The sequence below is a fragment of the Stegostoma tigrinum genome, chromosome 23 (genome assembly GCF_030684315.1).
Source record: "Stegostoma tigrinum isolate sSteTig4 chromosome 23, sSteTig4.hap1, whole genome shotgun sequence".
In the NCBI taxonomy this organism is placed as follows: Eukaryota; Metazoa; Chordata; class Chondrichthyes; order Orectolobiformes; family Stegostomatidae; genus Stegostoma; species Stegostoma tigrinum.
Window position 1 is genome coordinate 29132558 of NC_081376.1, and position 19704 is coordinate 29152261.

The following is a 19704-nucleotide window of genomic DNA, read 5'->3' on the forward strand; positions in this document are numbered from 1 at the left end:
CTTCCACAGGAACCATTGCTTCTCAGAATAATCAAAGAAGGTGTAACTTCTGCCATTTTACGTCCTCCCTCCTCACTGTCCAAAGCCCCAGACCCACCTTCCAGGTGAAGCAGAACTTTTTCTTTAAATTCATTCATGAGATGAGGATATTGCTGGCTAGGCCAACATTTATTGCCCATCTCTAATTGCCCAGAGGACAATTTAAGAGTCAACCATGTTGCTGTGGGCCTGGAGGAACATGTAGGCCAGACCAGGTAAGGATGGTAATTTTCTTCCCTAAAGGACATTAATGAACCAGATGAGTTTTTCCAACAGTCAACAATAGGATTCATTAGACTCTTAATTCCAGAGCTTTTTTTTATTGAGTTCAAATTCCACCACTTGTCATGGCAGGATTCAAACCCACGTCCTCAGGAGACTACCCATGTCTCTGGATTGATAGTGTAGTGATCATAGCATGAGGCCATCACCTCCCTCCCCAACACCTTTACCCCTTTGCCCAATTTACCTACACCTCACAAAATCTAATCTATCATGTAGTCTGCTCTACATTGGGGAAATAAAACACAGAATGGGTGATCGCTTTGCAGAACACCTATATTCTGTCCACAAAAGTAACCCTGCCACTTCACCATACCAGCCTATTCCCTGGTCAATGTCTCTGTCTCAAGCTTGCTGCAGTGCTCCAGTGAAGCTCAGTGCAAGCTGGAAGAAAGCATCGCATTTTTCAATTGGGACTTCGCAGCCTGCAGGACTCAAAAATTGTGTTCAATAATTTTAGGTGTCCGCATACGTTCTCCCATGTCCTTCCCCCAACCCCCACATACTAGACCTTGTCATCACATCGGCAGCTCCCATAAACAACCCATTGGCAGCCACTCGTGGTCCCTGTTAGCAGCTATTCTCCCAGGATGACCTTTAATTCTTCCTTTGTTTACCCAATTATATTTCTCTCTCTCTCTCTGGGCTCCATTTCCCACATATTGTTTACTCCTTAATACACACTTCTGCCCCAACACCCCATCCTCAGCAATATATACTAACCTTTTCCAAGCTAAAATCAGTTCTGATGAGTCATTGGACCCAAAACATTTATTCTGCTTTCTCTCCACAGATGCTGCCTGACAAGCTGAATTTTTTCAGCAATTTATGTTTTAACATCTTTTATGCTGTTGACAGAGGAGGAGTATAATTTGTAAAATAGGTGTAACTAATAGATGTGAAAAGGAAAAATGGGTCACCCCTGCAGATCTCTCCATATGTCCTTTACCACCTTTGTCTTATGCTCTAAACACCCTCACCATCTGTTCCGCTCATACCTCCTGCCACTCTGTCAATAGCATATAAAACAAAATTTCCACCTTTTTTTGCAGAAAAAGAAAATCAGATTCAAAATGTTGTGCTTCTCTTCACAGATACTTCCAGACCTGCTGAGTTTCTTCAGCATTTTTTTTTTTAAGTTTCACATTTCCAGCATCTGCAGTATTTGTCTCTAATGTAGGTATTTGTATCCTGTGCATCTGCAGTGCTTGTTGATCTAATTAATAGACCTTCCAAATTTTGCTTCTATCAGTGCTTGGTGAGTAACTACAACATTGCTTTCATATCAAAGGCAGTCACTCTCACTTTGAGAGTTCAACACTTTTGTCCATATTTGGACGAAGGCTATAATGAGGTGAGGACCTAAACGGCCCTGCTGCAAACTAAGCAGATCCAGTGCTGCTTGGTAAACTGTTGACAACTCCATCCATCACTTTGCTTAATGGTTGAGAATTAATGGATAGGATAGCAATTTGCTAGGTTAGATTTCCATTCTGCTAAGTTTATTTTCTGCTAAACCTGAGAAAAGTATTAAAGATGCAAACTGTCAAGCTCAGACTCCAGGCAGTCTCTCACATGCACAAATACAAAGTGAAAGGGCTAGTACTCAGTACGAAAGGAACACAAAACAGTAGCATTGTTTCAATTATGTTGGGTGTCATTTAGGCATAAGGGTTTAACCTGAAATCATGGTTTGTGAGCTGCTTTCTAGGACCATCAGACTGGAGAATATGACAGTTATGTTTTAAATTCTGGGATTTCCTAATCTTTCTTCCCAGTCAATGTTGTCACTGGGTTTTCTTTCTCTCTGCCTCTCAAGAGAAGGAAGGAAGGAAGGTCGGTCTCTGTGAAATTTATGTTCGTTGATTGTAAGCAAGATTTCACCCCCCAACATATGAACACTCCTCCAAAGAATTAATCATGAAAGGAGATTAGGGTCTTTTCACATTTCTCCTGCAAGGATGCTTTCATTACCTTTGGATAAAATGTTAATTTCTGCTCAGCTGTCTCTTGTCTAAACCATCCTAGTTTCAGGAAACTTGGTCACCCATTCAGATGATGCCTGTGGCCATTTTAATACTATTCCAGTCCACATAACTACCAGGAAAGCTCACTCTTTAGTATTGTATGGCAGGCCTTTGCAGGGTCACAGTTAAAGGACTCATAGGAACATACAGCAAGGATCAGGATTCATCCATTCAGCCCCTTGAGTCTGCTCCACCATTTATTATGAACGTACCTGATCATCTAACTCAAGGGGAAAACAGGAACAGACTATTAAGTGTTATATCCATCTCCTCCTTGAAATCATGTGTTTTGGCCTCAACTGCTTTCTGTGGTAGTGAATTTCACCGGCTCACCATTATGTGAGTGAAGAAATTTGTCATTTCAGTCTATTCTTAGAGTAACCCTGATGAGGTTCCCTTGGTGGGGAATTCCTAATTCCTGCATCTACCCTGTCTAGTTCATCTACTTGAAGACAAACATGTCTGGATCTTTATGAAGTCCAGACATCAAGATTTCCAAACTATGAAGAATTAAAGCAAAACAAAGTGACTTGCTGAGCCAATTCCTTCACACAGGTAAGGCTTTGCTAGTCACACACACAAGATTCAGATACAAAAGGTTGACACTACCTCTCCCATTCTGTTTTCCCTGACTATAAGCGCCAAACAAAAAAAAACCATTGCCTTGGCAAAGTTGTATCTTTGAAACACTTTGTGTGATTGGGTCAAAGTGGTTAGGAAGTTCTTCTAACTTGATTCCACAGTGACACATGATCTGTTGCTTGATACACATATCGGAATGGTAGCTACGATCTTTGGTTTATTCAAAAAGTGAATGGAAGTAACATCTTGTTGATGACTGGAACCACACGGATGGCCTATAAGGCCTGTGATCAGTACCTCACCTTCTGATGGTCAAACATTGATGACTTACCGCTACCAAAAGTGACTCAACAATCTCCACCTTGGTAAGAACAAACTCACGAACGTGGCAGTCATCTCAAAGGCAGAGATGGTTTCAGGATGTCCACCGGATGGAAGATATTCATACAGGTAATTCTCCTATTAGACAACAGTTGCATTCTTGTGATCTTTTGTAAAAGAAAATCGCTATACTATACAGTAGAAAATTCGCACTAACAAAACATGTGTTATAGCAGAAACACCTGTACACGCAAGGACTGTGACTGGTCATGTAGCTGAAGCCAGACAGCCAGTAAAACGCCCAAAGCTCCTCTTCAAGAATGCTTGACATGAAGACCTTAGATATTAATTGTCACACATAGAAGCTACTAGTTAATGTCAGAGGGGAAAAAAAACACTTATGGGCTGGTAAGTACCACTGCTCTGACCAATGGCTGTTGTGATTTGGAAGGTGTCCACAACAAAAACAAAAAAATCAACATAAGTACTCTTCATGTGCAGCAGCAGCACCACCACCTGAGGCAGAACCAGGGACTGGCCGCCTGTCCTCAGCAAAGGTATGTCAAGTGAAGACATTTGAAACGGGTCTACTTGCCCACATCTTTCATGGGTGGAAAGATACTCATCAAATGTGAAGTGCCAGGACTAAGAAAATACAAAGTAACTGATTATCCACAAAAATTGGTTTAATTCTGTGACTAAAAGCCAGAAATTGTAGCTTTATTTGGACAGAGCTTCATTCCATTTCCACTAACACTATTTAACATATTCCACATATTAGTTGGTATTTATTTTGTTTGAATTTTTAAGAACAGATGTCTTTAATAATAGTTGCATTTGCAATTGTGAAATTAAAGTAACAGTATTTTTGATTTAATTGGTTGTATTTAAGCATTTTAAGTAATTGATTATGACCGCAACAGCTGAACAATTCTGTAAATAATTAGGTATTCCTGCTAACACCTGGTTTGGTAATCAAAACCACACTAGAAATGTGAGATTGTAAGAACTGTCGATGCTGGAGTCTGAGACAACCACTGTGTGGAGCCAGGCAGCGTCAGAGGAACAGGAAAGCTGACGTTCCGGGTCAAAACCTTTCTTCTGGAAGACACTTCTGAAACGTCAGCTTTCCTGTTCCTCTGATGCTGTCTGGCGTGCTGTGTTCCTCCAGCTCCACACTGTGTCACACTAGAAATGTGTTTTTCTAGTTTCAGTTGCTTTTCAGAAATCATGAGTATGACTTGACAGCAGTCTAGTATCTGTAGAAAGTAAAATGTTTGGATAGATTCAAAGTTCAAATAAGAGATTTTATGGTTGCAACAGACCTTGACAGAGACACAACTTGAGAAATCCATTATTTTCATTGTTTATGGGGTAAGTGATTCTGCTCATTTTGTGCAAGTTCTCTGATTAATAATGATTAGGTCTTTAGAACGGACATCTTCATTCCAAAACTACAGCAGTGCTCACCAGTTTCATCGAAGTATGTATTGTAACTCATGAATCCACTCAAACTATTTTCTTCCAAGAGACGAGTGATAAATCATTGCTTTTTAACTATAAAAATATCAATGCATTTTCTCCAACGATACAGGAGTCATGAAACACCCAACAGATGTTACAGAAAGAATCAGTAGACAGAAGAGAACACAGCAGTTTTTAATTCACTCCTTTATAAAAAGGTTTTGTAGACAATGTAATTTAACAGTATAGGCAAGTAAACAATATTAAGTTACAGATAATTAACAAATGGATGCATTTAAAATCCTCGCTCTTTTAAAATTGTGATAGCTTCCTAAATGTGAAAAAGTCTCACTTATGTTACCTTTGAACATAAAAGTTCGTAAATATCCGTAAGAAATATAAATGCGCAGGTTTCAATCAATCCATTTTATCTTCACTGATAGTACAAATTTCAGTTTAAAAAAAAAAGTACTGAAACTATTTTCCACAATTGGTTTGAATCCATAAGTATATATTCCAAAGGGAGGTATATCCAATCAAATTCAGTGTAATAGCCAATCCTTTATCGCATTGGTCTATACGAAAAAGCCATACCCGGCATATATGTCTGCACTGGATGGGTAGAATACATGGGATATCCAGCAGATGATGCATGGATGTGTGGATAGAACCCTGGTGGCAATGCTGTATGTGGAGACTGTTGTACTGGTCCTGTAAGGACTAACTGAAGCAAGCTGTTAAGAAAACAGAATAAAGTTTAAAAACAGGAGGATAGAGGTCTTTCATCTTGACTTGGCTTAATTAGTTATTCTTTGAATCAGACATTTTAACAATAACTCTACAGAGTAAGTGATGAAATATATCTAGCACATTTGGCAAGAACAGTATCACTCAGTACATTAGCTACAATGAATTTCTGGTTAGTAAACAAAATCAGTAATAGAAATTGTCCTTACATATGTGATAGCAATTCTATCACTTGTATGGCATATAACAGATCTACGTAACGTTTGCATATTGTGTTCATGAAATGAAAAGATGAGCTGCAGAATATGCATGTGGTTTTCAATCATTAATTTCTTTACTTTGTTGGTTAAAACATTTTAGGAAAGGTTTGTTCAGTAAATGCACATTTACATACATTAAATATTCCACTAAAGTTAGTTTATGGACTAAAGTTAGTATGTGTCGCCACATTGGTTCGTCAGCAATTTCTATTGGATGATTTTGTGCTTATAGCATGTTGAATTCAAAAACTTAATTTCAATTTTAATACTAATGCTGTACAGATTTGCAGTATAGTAAACCAAGGATTCCCAGACAATTGTGCTGTTAAATATTTACTATGGGGAACAGGAATCAAAGGGACATTACATTGAAAATACATCATTGTTAATAGAATCATAATCATTGGTAGAAATGAACCTTATTTTTCATTAATCCACTGAAGAATTCTGGGAATTTCTAATACCGTACAGGTAGTTCTGCTGCAATGCATGTTTCATTAACATGAATTGGCTGTAACATGATTTTTGACTAATTGGAAAATGCAAACTTTGTGCTGGACAAGTATAGCAACTTTCTATAGTGCGAGGTCACACAAGAAAACTATCTGCACAAAGATAATAAAAGCCTCCATCAATCATACTCAGATATCATCAGATGTAGTGATAGAACAAACTCCCGGAGTCGAGATCACTGGGTTTGGGCTCCAAAGAATAATAAAAGCAAAGATCCTACGAATGCAGTATGCTTCGGATCTGGAATCAGTGGGAGAAAGATTTGGAATCTAGGGGCAATAGGTAAGGAATTCTCAACTTCTGGAGGCATTTCAGAATTTGGCTTTGGTAGCCCTATTAACATTTTCCAATCATCAATTGATTCCTATCATTAGGATTTTAACTGTAAATTTTCTGCTTATAAATATTAACGGTCAAAAATTCACAAGTTTGGGGTCAGCAATGTACTGATACACAATCCTAATGTATACCATGAGCATAAGTCACAGTGTCTGCTGACTTATGCAGTCTTTAATAAACATAAGTTGCCATAAAGGAGTAGAAATTATGCCATAAATGTGCAAGGTTCATTGCTTACAATTTCTAAGTTTTATGAAAAAATGTTTTAAGCCTCAAAAATGATTCATTAACTCAACACACATAATCAAAAGTAATAATTGACAAACAATCCACAGAAACAGCCTGGTTTCCTCCACAAACAACAGAAAAATATGAGCAGCTGTTCCTCTGACTTACCTCTCACATAACAGCTGTTTCTGTTCACAGATACTGCTTTTTTATTGACTTCATAGTAAAGAAACATACTACTTAAAATATTAACATTTGTCAGATGATGCTTCAGAACTGTACATTTAAATTTTGAATAAATGATGATAGTTGTGTGACCTGTTTTTCACTCTGCTTGACAGAAGGCCTGAGTGATTTGATTGTTTGACATCAAAAGGCGGCTCAATGTTGCTTTACTAAGAAGTTGCTGCACAGCATTAACGCTCAGGAGACATTAGCACCGTTATGAATTTTAAACAAGCAGATCAATGACTAAATATACCAGATTCTACTGCATTAGGAAACTGAGCATTTAAATCTGCATGTCCCAAAACACTCAGAAAAGTATCGATGGTACCTGGTTCTAAACAGCTGTGTAAACTGCCTATTTACTTTTAATAAGAAATACACTTAATGTGCTTCATGTTGGCATGGGCAAAGAGGACAGAAGAAGCTATTTTTGTGATCAGTTTTCAGGTTTCTTTACAAACCATGATTATCACTGACAGCAATGCATTCATTGCAGCAGGATTGTGCAAGCTATGCCAGATCAGTGTGGAGTAAGATGGTCTCTACTTCAATAAATGCATCCAGCAGCCTTCTAAAGATTCTGGGACATTCACCCAGCAGGCAAGGGGAAGAATAATAAAAGGAACAGCTTTACTGGTGGTGGTGGATTTAAGAAACGAACAAGAGCCTGGAGACAGTCATTTTGAAGTCTCAACTTGGCAAAACAGTGGGGGGTTTTTGTCACCTGTTACAGCAAGTTTTAAAACCTTACGTTTGCCATCTCATCCTCTTCAGCTATTGTCTAAAAGTCTGAATTCCTTTTTAAACATTACTGGTTTCAATGAACTGTAACGAAACTGTAATATATTCATATTCATTTATATAAATCTGTCCCTGCCCGATAATTTCTAAGAATTCCATCTCTAGTTACATTTGAAATCCTTTGGAAAAAGCAAAGAAACCAAATCATAACAGTGTAAGCTCACACAGTCAATTTACTGAACTAATTGAGAAATCACTTAGCAAAACAGATAACGACAAGGAAAAGCGTTAATGAATGCATTCATTATAGCCAAATGAAGACAACATCAATACAAATATGTAACTTTTAATTTTGGTCTGAACAAAATCTATTATTTTGAACTTATTAACCAAAGAACTTCAAGTCTGGGATGAAAAGTATTCAATTTGACAAATTAAGCATCACTTGGTGTCTAAAATATGGAACAATTATAACAAACTATGATAAAAGGTCTGAGGGTATTGTATTTGTTTTGTTCTGAAATACAGTCATTGACATGACATACTGTTTTTACCATGATGGATATACATAGAGGAGTTTTAACTTTTTTTTCTGAACATGTTCATTTGAACTTCGTTATTTTAACGTTATTGGCCTATTTGAAATGAATATTAAGACTATGGGGGAAATTTTACATGTACTTGTTTCATGTTATGTCCCCACAGGAAATTCAAGTTCTCTGGAACTTAGCACAATGCTTAGCTAGGACATGAATAGATCCAGTAACTTCATCAATAAAATATTTACATACTTACTTGTTATGTGGAAGGACAGAGCAAATTGATCGTAAGTCATCTGGAAAATTAAGAAGGCAAATGCAAATTAATATACAACAAATCAATGTATAATCAAATTTAGTCAGTCAGCTAGCCAGCAAGCAATAATATTTGAAATTGACATATTTCGCAATGATTGGTTTTTAGAGTTTGTGCTTTTCTATGTTTTTATTTGAAAATAAATTATGTAAAACAAGAGCAAAGTTGGTGGATTTTATGAATATAAATCACTGAAAAAAAAAACAAAAAAAATTTAAATTAGTTGTCAGATTTAGATTGAAATATGATACTTCGGGTAAGTTTGTTCCAGTTCAACAATTAACAGGCCAGATTCTACTACATTGAGAATATTTATATTCAGAATTTTCTTGCTTTACAATCATCAACAGTAGAATTTTAAGTTCCAGTTGTAATTTGAAATGGTATCATACCACAGAAACATTACAGGAAATGGTCACAATGCTTTTAAATTAAATCTTTCATATGTTATAAATTGCATTGCCTTTTTGCACAATCTTATTCTGGTCCCCTTTGCCTATGAAATCAGATATTCTTACAAAGTAAGTACAAGATATGTAACTTTTAATTTTGGCCTAAACAAAAACTATTATTTTGAACTCATTAACAAAAGAACCTAAAGTCTTGGATGAAAAGTACTCAATTTGACAAATCTGGTCTACACGTCACTTGTTGGCTAACGTGTGGAGCAATCATAACTAACTATGATAAAAGGTCCATAATATTATCCCATTCAAAATTAACAATGCAAGCTTTAAACTGCAAAGATTGAAATCCACCATTTCTTGAGCTTTAATCACCTTCAAGTCTTATTCCACTCAATAAAATTTTTAATCGTTTTAATAGATTGGTACATGATAAGCTTTGGCCATAGACCGAACAAAATACCTTTAAATTGGAAGAAATGAAAACTCACTCAGCTAAAATGAAACTAAATTGTAAAACAAAAACCCACATATGCCAGGATGCCAATCTGCAGAAATATGAAATCTAACAACCTAAGACAGACTGAATAATTTGCAGTTTGCCAAGTGATGTCTCAAATCTAAGTCCTGTATAATACAGTAATTAGTGGAAAATTTACTATACAAATAATATTTACATTCGAAACAAGTTTCTTCGAGAGGTTTTATTCACTCTACCGTATCAATTCCTGGTGAGGGTGGTGAATTGAAAGAGTTTCCAAATTTGGTACCGATGTAACACGGGACATGGCCATTAAAATGAATAATCAGTCTTTCAGTTCTGAAAAGATATAGCTTATGCTACTCAATAAAAACTCAATTCACCATTAAGGAAAAATCTGACATTAAGAATTTGCATCGTACCAAACTGTGGTGAAGCACTGTCAACATTTTGTTTTTTGTTTTAAATCAGTCGAGAATCAAGTAAAAGATGAAGTAAATTGAATTCAACTTGCTATAAGCATTTCAGTTAATCACCGAAAACAAACAGGACCGCAACTCCCCCCCCCCCCCCCCCCCCCCAGTGGTCGAGAACACCCTTGACCGTGTCTCCCGCATTTCCCGCAACACATCCCTCACACCCCGCCCCGCCCCGCCACAACCGCCCAAACAAGATCCCCCTCGTTCGGACACATCACCCCACCAACCTCCGGATACAACGCATCATCCTCCGACACTTCCACCATCTACAATCCGACACCACCACCCAAGACATTTTTCCAGCTCCACCCTTGTCTGCTTTCCGAAGAGACCACTCTCTCTGTGACTCCCTTGTTCGCTCCACACTGGCCTCCACCCCACCACACCTGGCACCTTCCCCTGCAACCGCAGGAAGTGCTACACTTGTCCCCACACCTCCTCCCTCAGCCCCATCCCAGGCCCCAAGATGACTTTCCATATTAAGCAGAGGTTCACCTGCACATCTGCCAATGTGGTATACTGTATCCACTGTACCCGGTGTGGCTTCCTGTACATTGGGGAAACCAAGCGGAGGCTTGGGGACCGCTTTGCAGAACACCTCCGCTCGGTTCGCAATAAACAACTGCAACTCCCAGTCACGAACCATTTCAACTCCCCCTCCCATTCTTTAGATGACATGTCCATCATGGGCCTCCTGCAGTGCCACAATGATGCCACCCGAAGGTTGCAGGAACAGCAACTCATATTCCGCTTGGGAACCCTGCAGCCCAATGGTATCAATGTGGACCTCACCAGCTTCAAAATTTCCCCTTCCCCCACCACATCCCAAAACCAGCCCAGTTCGTCCCCTCCCCCCACTGCATCACACAACCAGCCCAGACTGTCTCTGCCTCCCTAACCTGTTCTTCCTCTCACTCATCCCTTCCTCCCACCCTAAGCCGCACCTCCATTTCCTACCTACTAACCTCATCCCACCTCCTTGACCTGTCCATCTTCCCTGGACTGACCTATCCCCTCCCTACCTCCCCACCTATACTCTCCTCTCCACCTGTCTTCCTTTCTCTCCATCTTCGGTCCACCTCCCCCTCTCTCCCTATTTATTCCAGTTCCCTCTCCCCATCCCCCTCTCTGATGAAGGGTCTAGGCCCGAAACATCAGCTTTTGTGCTCCTAAGATGCTGCTTGGCCTGCTGTGTTCATCCAGCTTCACACTTTATTATCCTTTTGTTTACAATGCCTAACCACGAATGTTCTGCACACTAGTTGCTTACCTCTCGTACACAATAGTGCTCCTGATGCAATACCGACTTGCAGGGCTTGAGCTAATCTATCTAATGCAAGCTCAATCTCCTTCACAGGATTTGGAAGATTGAGTTCTTTAACAAGTTTGTTAATGTCTTCAACAAGTCGATCTACATGTTCAAACATGATAAGCTCCAACCGTCCATACAAGTTCTTTTCTGTCAAATGGCCCTGAAGTATCATAAGAACCTGAAGAACACTCAGATGCAACTTTGAATAAAGGATTTTGAAGTCATCATTTACATTATTTTCAAACTCCTTGCACGTTTTATTGCCATTGCCATTTATCAAGGATTGAGCTGAAGAAATTTTGAGGCTCCTTCTGTAGGCCAAAGGTGCAAGTACACACCAACGGATTAGGCCTGGAAGTGGTGTGAGCTCCAAAAAACCACATGGTAGACTAGCTGGACTGTTCAAAAATGTAATCAGTGTCAGGCGTGGATCATCATACACCCAAGATACAACCATCTCCAGTAGATCATAAGGAGGAATAAGATCATCTGGAATAAAATGTAGAAGTATATTTTTAGAAAACAGCCCTCTAATACCACTGTGTTCTTCAGAAATACAGTAGGAATCAGAGCAAGAACTACCTGCAATGGGGAACAATGAACACAATAAACAAACGCAAAATATAGATAGCAAATGAGAGAAGATGCTGCTGAATGAGGAAATTATTGGATAAAGCTGTACAAATATTATAGAATAGACAAAGAACAAGAGTGTAAATCATGTTGGGAGAAACCGACATTTGAACTTTTTGAAAATGAAGTTATGTTCAGGCACTTAAAAATATGTATCAAAATTTAAAAATTATACCTGTTGAAAGGTCATACAATGCAGTAACTGCAGTGATCAACTGACAGCAGAATCGAGGGCTTGCATGAACAATTCGCTTTAAGGTTTGCACTGATCCTGGTACCAAAATGCAATAATCCTCAGTCAGGACCTTAGCAAGTCTTACACAGAATACTGCATGTGTTCTCTATAAAACCAGTTATGAATACAAATGTTAGAACAAATCTATAAAATAATACAATAGACTGTGATTTAATTTCAAACATTTCAGCCACAAGATTAAACATATTAACATTAATATTAATGATGTAATATTTAGTTTCAAATATATTTATTTCAAAATTAAAGATGTATGAAACATTAGCTAATCAATCCACAGGTATTTTTGGCCATTGATTTAATACGAGCGAAGGAGAAAAGGAGATACAAGGCACTAATTTTTTATGCTTGTAACCAGAGCTTTGCTCATTTATGCAATCAACAAACACTAATGCAAAACTTGCAGTTTATTCCTCCAACACTTACCCTATCAAATAATAAAAATTAAATAGTACAAGCGTGAAGAAAAATTACACTGCTTCCATTCACTGTGATAGAACAACATATTACTTTGAAACATACTGAACTTTTAAATAGAAATCCAAATTAAAGATCATACTTGCAACCATAATGCAGTACATTCCAAGATGGGAACTCGACAGATTGCTATTGCCATGGATACAAGTTTTCCCAACATAGCCAATCTGTTTTCGTCTGCTTTATTACCCTGAGGAGCAAACAGCGCAGAGAAGATAATCTGTCGAACTGCATCTTTATTTTGTTCTTGGAAATAACTACACATGATCTCCAGCAGCTGCAGCTCCTGTAATGAGCTCAATCTCTTTCAAAAAAAGAAATAAATAATTAATAGAGAATAAAAGGAAGCTTTTACAGAAACTAACACAACAAATAAGTGGAAAAGAACATACACTTCCAGAAATAATAACAAGTTGATCAGCACATATAGAGAGAACACATAGTTGAATGGTTTGACATAAACCCCATTTCATAACCAATACGAAGACGGTTCTGATTGAACCATTTACCTGACACTATATTTTCTAATTTAATGTTATACTTCCATAGGATATAACTTAAAATTTTTTTAAAAAGCTTACCTTAAATACATACTTTAAGAAAATACTCTTTGAAGATAAACATGTAAAATGATCACAATTTTAGATAACGATTGGCAAAAAATTCTCTACTAACATAGGTGCACTTTCCCACACAAGTATAATCAAATAAATGATGAGATCATAAGGTTGAGTAAAAATTTCACGTCATCAGAATTACAGAATTTTAATAAACAAGTTCAGAAGTAACATGCACGTGCTTTCATAGCCAAGCTTTAATACCTCAGCAAGGAATTTGAAAACCATATTTCTCTCAATGGAAAATCTTACATAATCTGTATCCTTAACTTACTTTTGGTTGAGTATTACGTTCTTTTGAAAGCTGGAATATAAATTCCTCCACAAGCTCAATGGTGGACTTGTCAACAAGTGGACCAGGCACATTCTGCAGCTGGCTACTAAACAAGATGTCCAAATGGTAAAGGAGTTCTTTTGCTGCACTTAAAGCATCCCGCCTCAAAAGTGAATGGCGAATATCAGTCATTCTGTCCTGCAAGCCAGAACAATACAACTGCATTTACATAAGTTCTAAATAATTGTGCACCATCTTTTGCTTCTCTAGTTAGATTTCAAGCCACACAGAAAGGATTAAAGACCGCAATTTCTGACTACTTTTGTAATAGTTTTTCTCAGTTTAATAATACACCTTTAGGTCTATAACATTTGGAATTCAAATTTAGTTCAAATTGTTTCGTAATTTCCCATTTTAATTTTCACATACAGTTCGATCACATTGGTACAAAATAGGTTTCTGTGTCGCAGCTGTTCAGCACTACTTAACAGCAAAATACTCTTCATATGAAAGAGGTTTAATCTATTTTAACATACTTCTCAGCTAGAATTGAAACTGGTGACCTGTCATGCTTTCCTTCCGTAGACCTAATGCTAGTCTTTCAAATCACCACTGGATCTATTCCACACATTCCAGTACAACAAATAATACAAATCAGGAATTTTCATTACAAGTAAATAAGTTACATGAAATGTTTTGATTTGAAGCGTGCCTTATAAAATGTTTCTCAAATATTGACATTTCCTCCTTGCCGGACCTTTGCTGAACACATCAGAAAACATCTACAGGTTTAATAAATGTATCACATAATGGCTTAAGATACTTGCAAATTACACAGGAATCCCACCTAACTAGACTGCAAAATGTTTAACATATGAATTAGGTAATCCTAATTCAGGCTCTCAAACTCAATGCTTCTAATTAACTATTAAAGGTGTCAGTTGCTAAAATGAAACTTTTAAAAAATTAAACTTAGTATGTTGAGAAGGTGTTTCCAAATTTAAGTAAACATTCGAAAGAGCAAAAGTGGTATCCTCAGAATGCCTGCAATCCAACTCGATCAACATAAGGGCAAACAGCAAATATTTATTGGATGAGGCCATATTGTTTCAATCATTAAAAACTGGATTAGAAGAAGTTGGTTATTCATTACCATAAACACACTCTTAAACGAGTGCTTCTTTGAAAAGGTAACACTGTTAACTCAGTACATTAGAATATCATGGATATCAAGGATTAGAAGGACAATTTTGATCTAATGATTTGTCACTGCACTGAATCACCAGCCATTAATATATCCAGCGTAGAAAATAAAGTACAAAGAACAAAAGAGAATTACAGTTTAGGAACAGACCTTTCGGCCCATCAAGCCTGCACCGACATGTTGCCTGTCACAACTAAAACTGCTACCCTTCCAGGGACCGTATCCCTCTATTCCCATCCTATTCATGTAATTGTCAAGACGTGCTTTAAAAGTTGCTATAGTATCTGCTTTTACTACCTCCCCTGGCAGTGAGTTACAGGCATCCCACCACCCTCTTCAAAAAAACCTGCCTCATACATCACCTTAAACCTACGGACCCTGGTAACTGACTTTCCCATCCTGAGAAAAAGCTTCTGATGGTCCAAGATGTCCATGTCCTTCATAATCTTGTAGACCTCTATCAAGTCGCCCCTCAACCTCGGTCGTTCCAGTGAGAACAACCCATTTCACCAACCTCTCCTCATAGCTAATGCCCTCCATAGCAGGCAACATCCTATTAAATCTTTTCTGTACCCTCTCCAAAGCCACCACATCCTTCTGATAGTGTGGCAACCAGAATTAAACACAATATTCCCAATGTGGCCATACTATGGTCTATAAAGCTACAATATTACCTGCCAATTTTTTTTTTACACTCAATGACCCAGCCGATGAAGGCAAGCATGCCATATGCCTTTTTGACTACATTCTCCACTTGCTCTGCCACTTTCAGTGACCTGTGTACCTGTACACTCAGGCCCCTCTGTCTATCAGTACTCTTAAGGGTTCTGCCATTTACTGTGTATTTTCCATTTGAATTAGGCCTTCCAAAACACACTACCTCAGTTTTCTGGATTAAACTCCATCTGCCATCTCAATGCCCAAGTCACCAACCGATCTACGTCTAGCAATATCCTTTGATGGTCCTCATCACTTTCCGCAGTTCCACCAACCTTTGTGTCATTGGCAAACATACTAATCAGACCAGTTACATTTTCCTCCAAATCATTTACATATATTACAAACTGTAAAGATCCCAACACTGGTCCCTGAGGAATACCAATAGTCACAGCCCTCCATTCAGAAACTGCCTACATCTTGTACATGGACAGTCTCATTCAGGGACATACACACACACTCAATACAGCCAGCCAAAGATAGCAGTCCACTGACAGTTATTTTCCTACAGAATGTTCAAGACATTGGGCGATTAAACAACTAGCAACGAGAAGGACAACCTAAATGTACTAAATTTTACATCTTCAGAAGGTATGTATCAAGGTTTTACTTTTAAATGTTGCTTTACTTTCTAGCTGTCAGTCAAGCTTAATGAAAATAAGACATGATGTGAGAGCACAATAACATTTTAAAGGAGTCCAGGGACAAAACATGCCTAAATTAACAGCAATTGCACACAAAATGATTTTGCTTGCTTCAGGTAAGAAATCAGTGAACAGCAAAGACAAGAAATTTGTTTTCTTTGCACAGACCTGTCTATAATCTCACTCTAATGACACTGTGGGTTTTTCAAAATTTCAATATTTACAACCCTACTACTTTATTCAGGAATTGTTATTGTGTTTTCATAAATTGAGTATGTTGGTTAATAACACATATCACCATTGAAGCAGGTAATATTCTGACAGGGCTTCAGAGTAGATGCAAGGATGTTAAACAATCTAAGGGCAAGGGAGGGTGGGTATAGAACAAGGGAACAATGTTTCAAAATAAGGAGCAGGCCACTTAAGACTAGGACATGGAGGAATTTCTCCGACAGTGGTGAATCTTTGGCATTCTCTTTCCCCAGAGGGCTGTGGAAGAACACTCGCTTGAATATATTCAAAACAGATGAACAGATTAAAATAGTCTTGCATTTCGTGTGCCCAGCATTTGTAAATTTGTTTTTGTGTCAGTGTTCTGTGAACATTGTCACCCAAGTCCAGCTTCTGTTTTTCTGTGGTTTTAAAGAAAACAAAACTTGTTGATGTAGGAACTGCTCACTATGTATGCAGTCTGCCATGCCTATCATTTATTAATTTGATGTTTTCTTCCAACTTTATCTCCATAGACAATAGGATTTTGCTATTACTAAAGCTTATCAAAATAGTGCATAATAATGGAATTTAAATAGATGACCAGCCTTGATTGAGTTGAATGGTGGAAAAGACTCAAGCATTCAAATGGCCTTATTCCTGGTCCTATCTCCTACATTCATTTAACACAAAAATTTCCAGGGTTTGCATTTGAAATGTCTAATGACAACAAGAGGAAGTAAGCTAGTCTTGCCCAGTTAGGGAGTTGTAGCCTCCACTTTACACTGAATCAGAAATTATTCCAATCTCAAACCCAACAAAGAATCCTTCAGGTATACAATCTTGACTCAATTAATTCCACAAATATGAAGGGTCACAGGACCCAAAACTAATTCGGATTTCTCTGCACAGATGCTGCCAGACCTGCCAAGCAATTTCTGTTTTTGCTTCCATTTCCAGCATCTGCAGTTCTTTCAGATTTTAATTCCATTCAGTGTAACAACTTTATGCCTCATTGGTCAGTACATTTTCATCCAGTTTATTTGCAAGATTCAATTCAGTCTTCCAGCTTGGACTCTGATCTACAAATTTATTTTTCTAAGTGGAGAGAAACTGATTTAACTTTAAACCCAGTCTGAGACAAACCAGATGGGCGGATGGAGAAGTTAAGGCCACTTAAGATATTATACCTTTAGAAAGGGGGCAATCAGCAACATTGCAGGGTGTAACCTGAGAGATTACTAGGATCATCGACTATTGACAGAGTAAGAACGAATGGCAACCAGTACGTTTCAACATCATTACCAATCTCCCTCGCCAGTCCCGCGGATAATGTTACATGCACAGGTAGTTCAGTGGCTCCTCGACCAGCCCCCAACATCCCGATGCGCCAAGCAAATGGTCCAGGCCCAGAGCCTGAGAGCAGCCACACTAACGTTACTCCCCAGGGCCGTTCTCCCACCCTCTTATTCCCCGCCTTTTAGCTTCCGCCGCGCCTGCTCCGCGGTATCTCCCTCCCTTGTCCCCGCCCGCCCCGGGAATCCGCTCGCCAAAGCCCCTCTCCCTCTGCACCGGACCCGGGACTCTCACCACCTCATCTCCTCAGCCTAACGGCGATAGGAGCAGTGTGTGACGGAAGCGGAAAGCGGTGAGGCCGCACGAGGATCACATGGTCACTCTGCCTCACCCTCCCCATTGGAGCGGAGTCAGTGAGGGGGCGGAGCCTCGCCATGGAGCGGTGTCATTGAGGGGAAGGGGCATTCCATGGAGCTCTCTGATGAAGGGTCTAGGCCCGAAACGTCAGCTTTTGTGCTTCTGGGCCTGCTGTGTCCATCCAGCCTCACATTTCATTACCATGGAGCGGTGGTCTTGGTGGGCCGGGACCTCCCAACGGAGCGGCGTTGGTAAAGGGGTGGGGCTGTTTGCGTGGGTTTCCTCCGCGTGCTCCGGTTTCCTCCCACAGTCCAAAGATGTGCAGGCTAGTGTTCGGGCGTGTGTGGGTTATAGGGGGATGGGGCAGTGTGGACTTGTTGGGCCGTGGGGCCCGTTTCCACACTGTAGGGAATCTAATCTAATCCATATCTAGTGGTGGTAATATCAATAGACTAGTAATTCAGAGTTCTAGACTAATATACTGGGAATACACCTCCTCCCACCCACCCTCCTGCAAAAATTCCATCCCCTATTCCCAATTCCTCCGCCTCTGCCGCATCTGCTCCCACGATAAGACATTCCACTCCCGCACATCCCAGATGTCCAAGTTCTTTAAGGACCGCAACTTTCCCCCCACGGTGATCGAGAACGCCCTTGACCACGTCTCTCGCATTTCCCGCGACACATCCCTCACACCCCGCCCCCGCCACAACCGCCCCAAGAGGATCCCCCTCGTTCTCACACACCACCCTACCAACCTCCGGATACAACGCATTATCCTCCGACACTTCCGCCATTTACAATCCGACCCCACCACCCAAGACATTTTTCCATCCCCTCCCCTGTCTGCTTTCCGGAGAGACCACTCTCCGTGACTCCCTTGTTCGCTCCACACTGCCCTCCAACCCCACCACACCCGGCACCTTCCCCTGCAACCGCAGGAAATGCTACACTTGTCCCCACACCTCCTCCCTCACCCCCATCCCAGGCCCCAAGATGACATTCCACATTAAGCAGAGGTTCACCTGCACATCTGCCAATGTGGTATACTGCATCCACTGTACCCGGTGCGGCTTTCTCTACATTGGGGAAACCAAGCGGAGGCTTGGAGACCGCTTTGCAGAACACCTCCGCTCAGTTCGCAACAAACAACTGCACCTCCCAGTCGCAAACCATTTCCACTCCCCCTCCCATTCTCTTGATGACATGTCCATCATGGGCCTCCTGCACTGCCACAATGATGCCACCCGAAGGTTGCAGGAACAGCAACTCATATTCCGCCTGGGAACCCTGCAGCCATATGGTATCAATGTGGACTTCACCAGTTTCAAAATCTCCCCTTCCCCCACTGCATCCCTAAACCAGCCCAGTTCATCCCCTCCCCCCACTGCACCACACAACCAGCCCAGCTCTTCCCCACCCACCACATCCCAAAACCAGTCCAACCTGTCTCTGCCTCCCTAACCGGTTCTTCCTCTCACCCATCCCTTCCTCCCACCCCAAGCCGCACCCCTAGCTACCTACTAACCTCATCCCACCTCCTTGACCTGTCCGTCTTCCCTGGACTGACCTATCCCCTCCCTACCTCTCCACCTATCTTCTTTACTCTCCATCTTCGGTCCACCTCCCCCTCTCTCCCTATTTATTCCAGTTCCCTCCCCGATGAAGGGTCTAGGCCCGAAACGTCAGCTTTTGTGCTCCTGAGATGCTGCTTGGCCTG

General features: G+C 39.9%; 1 protein-coding gene across 3 annotated transcripts; it reads right to left on the minus strand.

The window, feature by feature from the left end:
* Positions 1-4881: 4881 nt before the first annotated feature.
* ints15 (integrator complex subunit 15) lies at positions 4882-18031 on the minus strand. Of its 3 annotated transcripts, none has more exons than XM_048552746.1 (7): positions 17925-18031; positions 13557-13754; positions 12748-12969; positions 12111-12276; positions 11261-11791; positions 8567-8606; positions 4882-5449 (listed from the first exon to the last, which is right to left on the minus strand). In XM_048552746.1, the coding sequence occupies exons 2-7, from the start codon at positions 13746-13748 to the stop codon at positions 5278-5280; spliced, it is 1323 nt and encodes a 440-aa protein (XP_048408703.1). In that variant the 5' UTR covers positions 13749-13754; positions 17925-18031; the 3' UTR covers positions 4882-5277. The 3 variants fall into 3 exon arrangements, with proteins under 3 accessions (XP_048408703.1, XP_048408704.1, XP_048408702.1); XM_048552747.1 differs by lacking the exon at positions 17925-18031 and adding an exon at positions 17637-17783; XM_048552745.1 differs by having other exon boundaries at positions 4883-5449; positions 17922-18019.
* Positions 18032-19704: the final 1673 nt, after the last annotated feature.

Excerpts from the sequence above, each read along its gene's own strand:
- ints15 (XM_048552746.1), bottom strand. The coding sequence starts at position 13,748 with ATGACTGATATTCGCCATTCACTTTTGAGGCGGGATGCTTTAAGTGCA. Across the intron at positions 12,970-13,556 it reads AACGTAATACTCAACCAAAA|AGATTGAGCTCATTACAGGA; the intron begins GTAAGTTAAGGA and ends TTTTTTTGAAAG. Across the intron at positions 5,450-8,566 it reads TCTGTCCTTCCACATAACAA|CTTGCTTCAGTTAGTCCTTA; the intron begins GTAAGTATGTAA and ends TTTTCTTAACAG.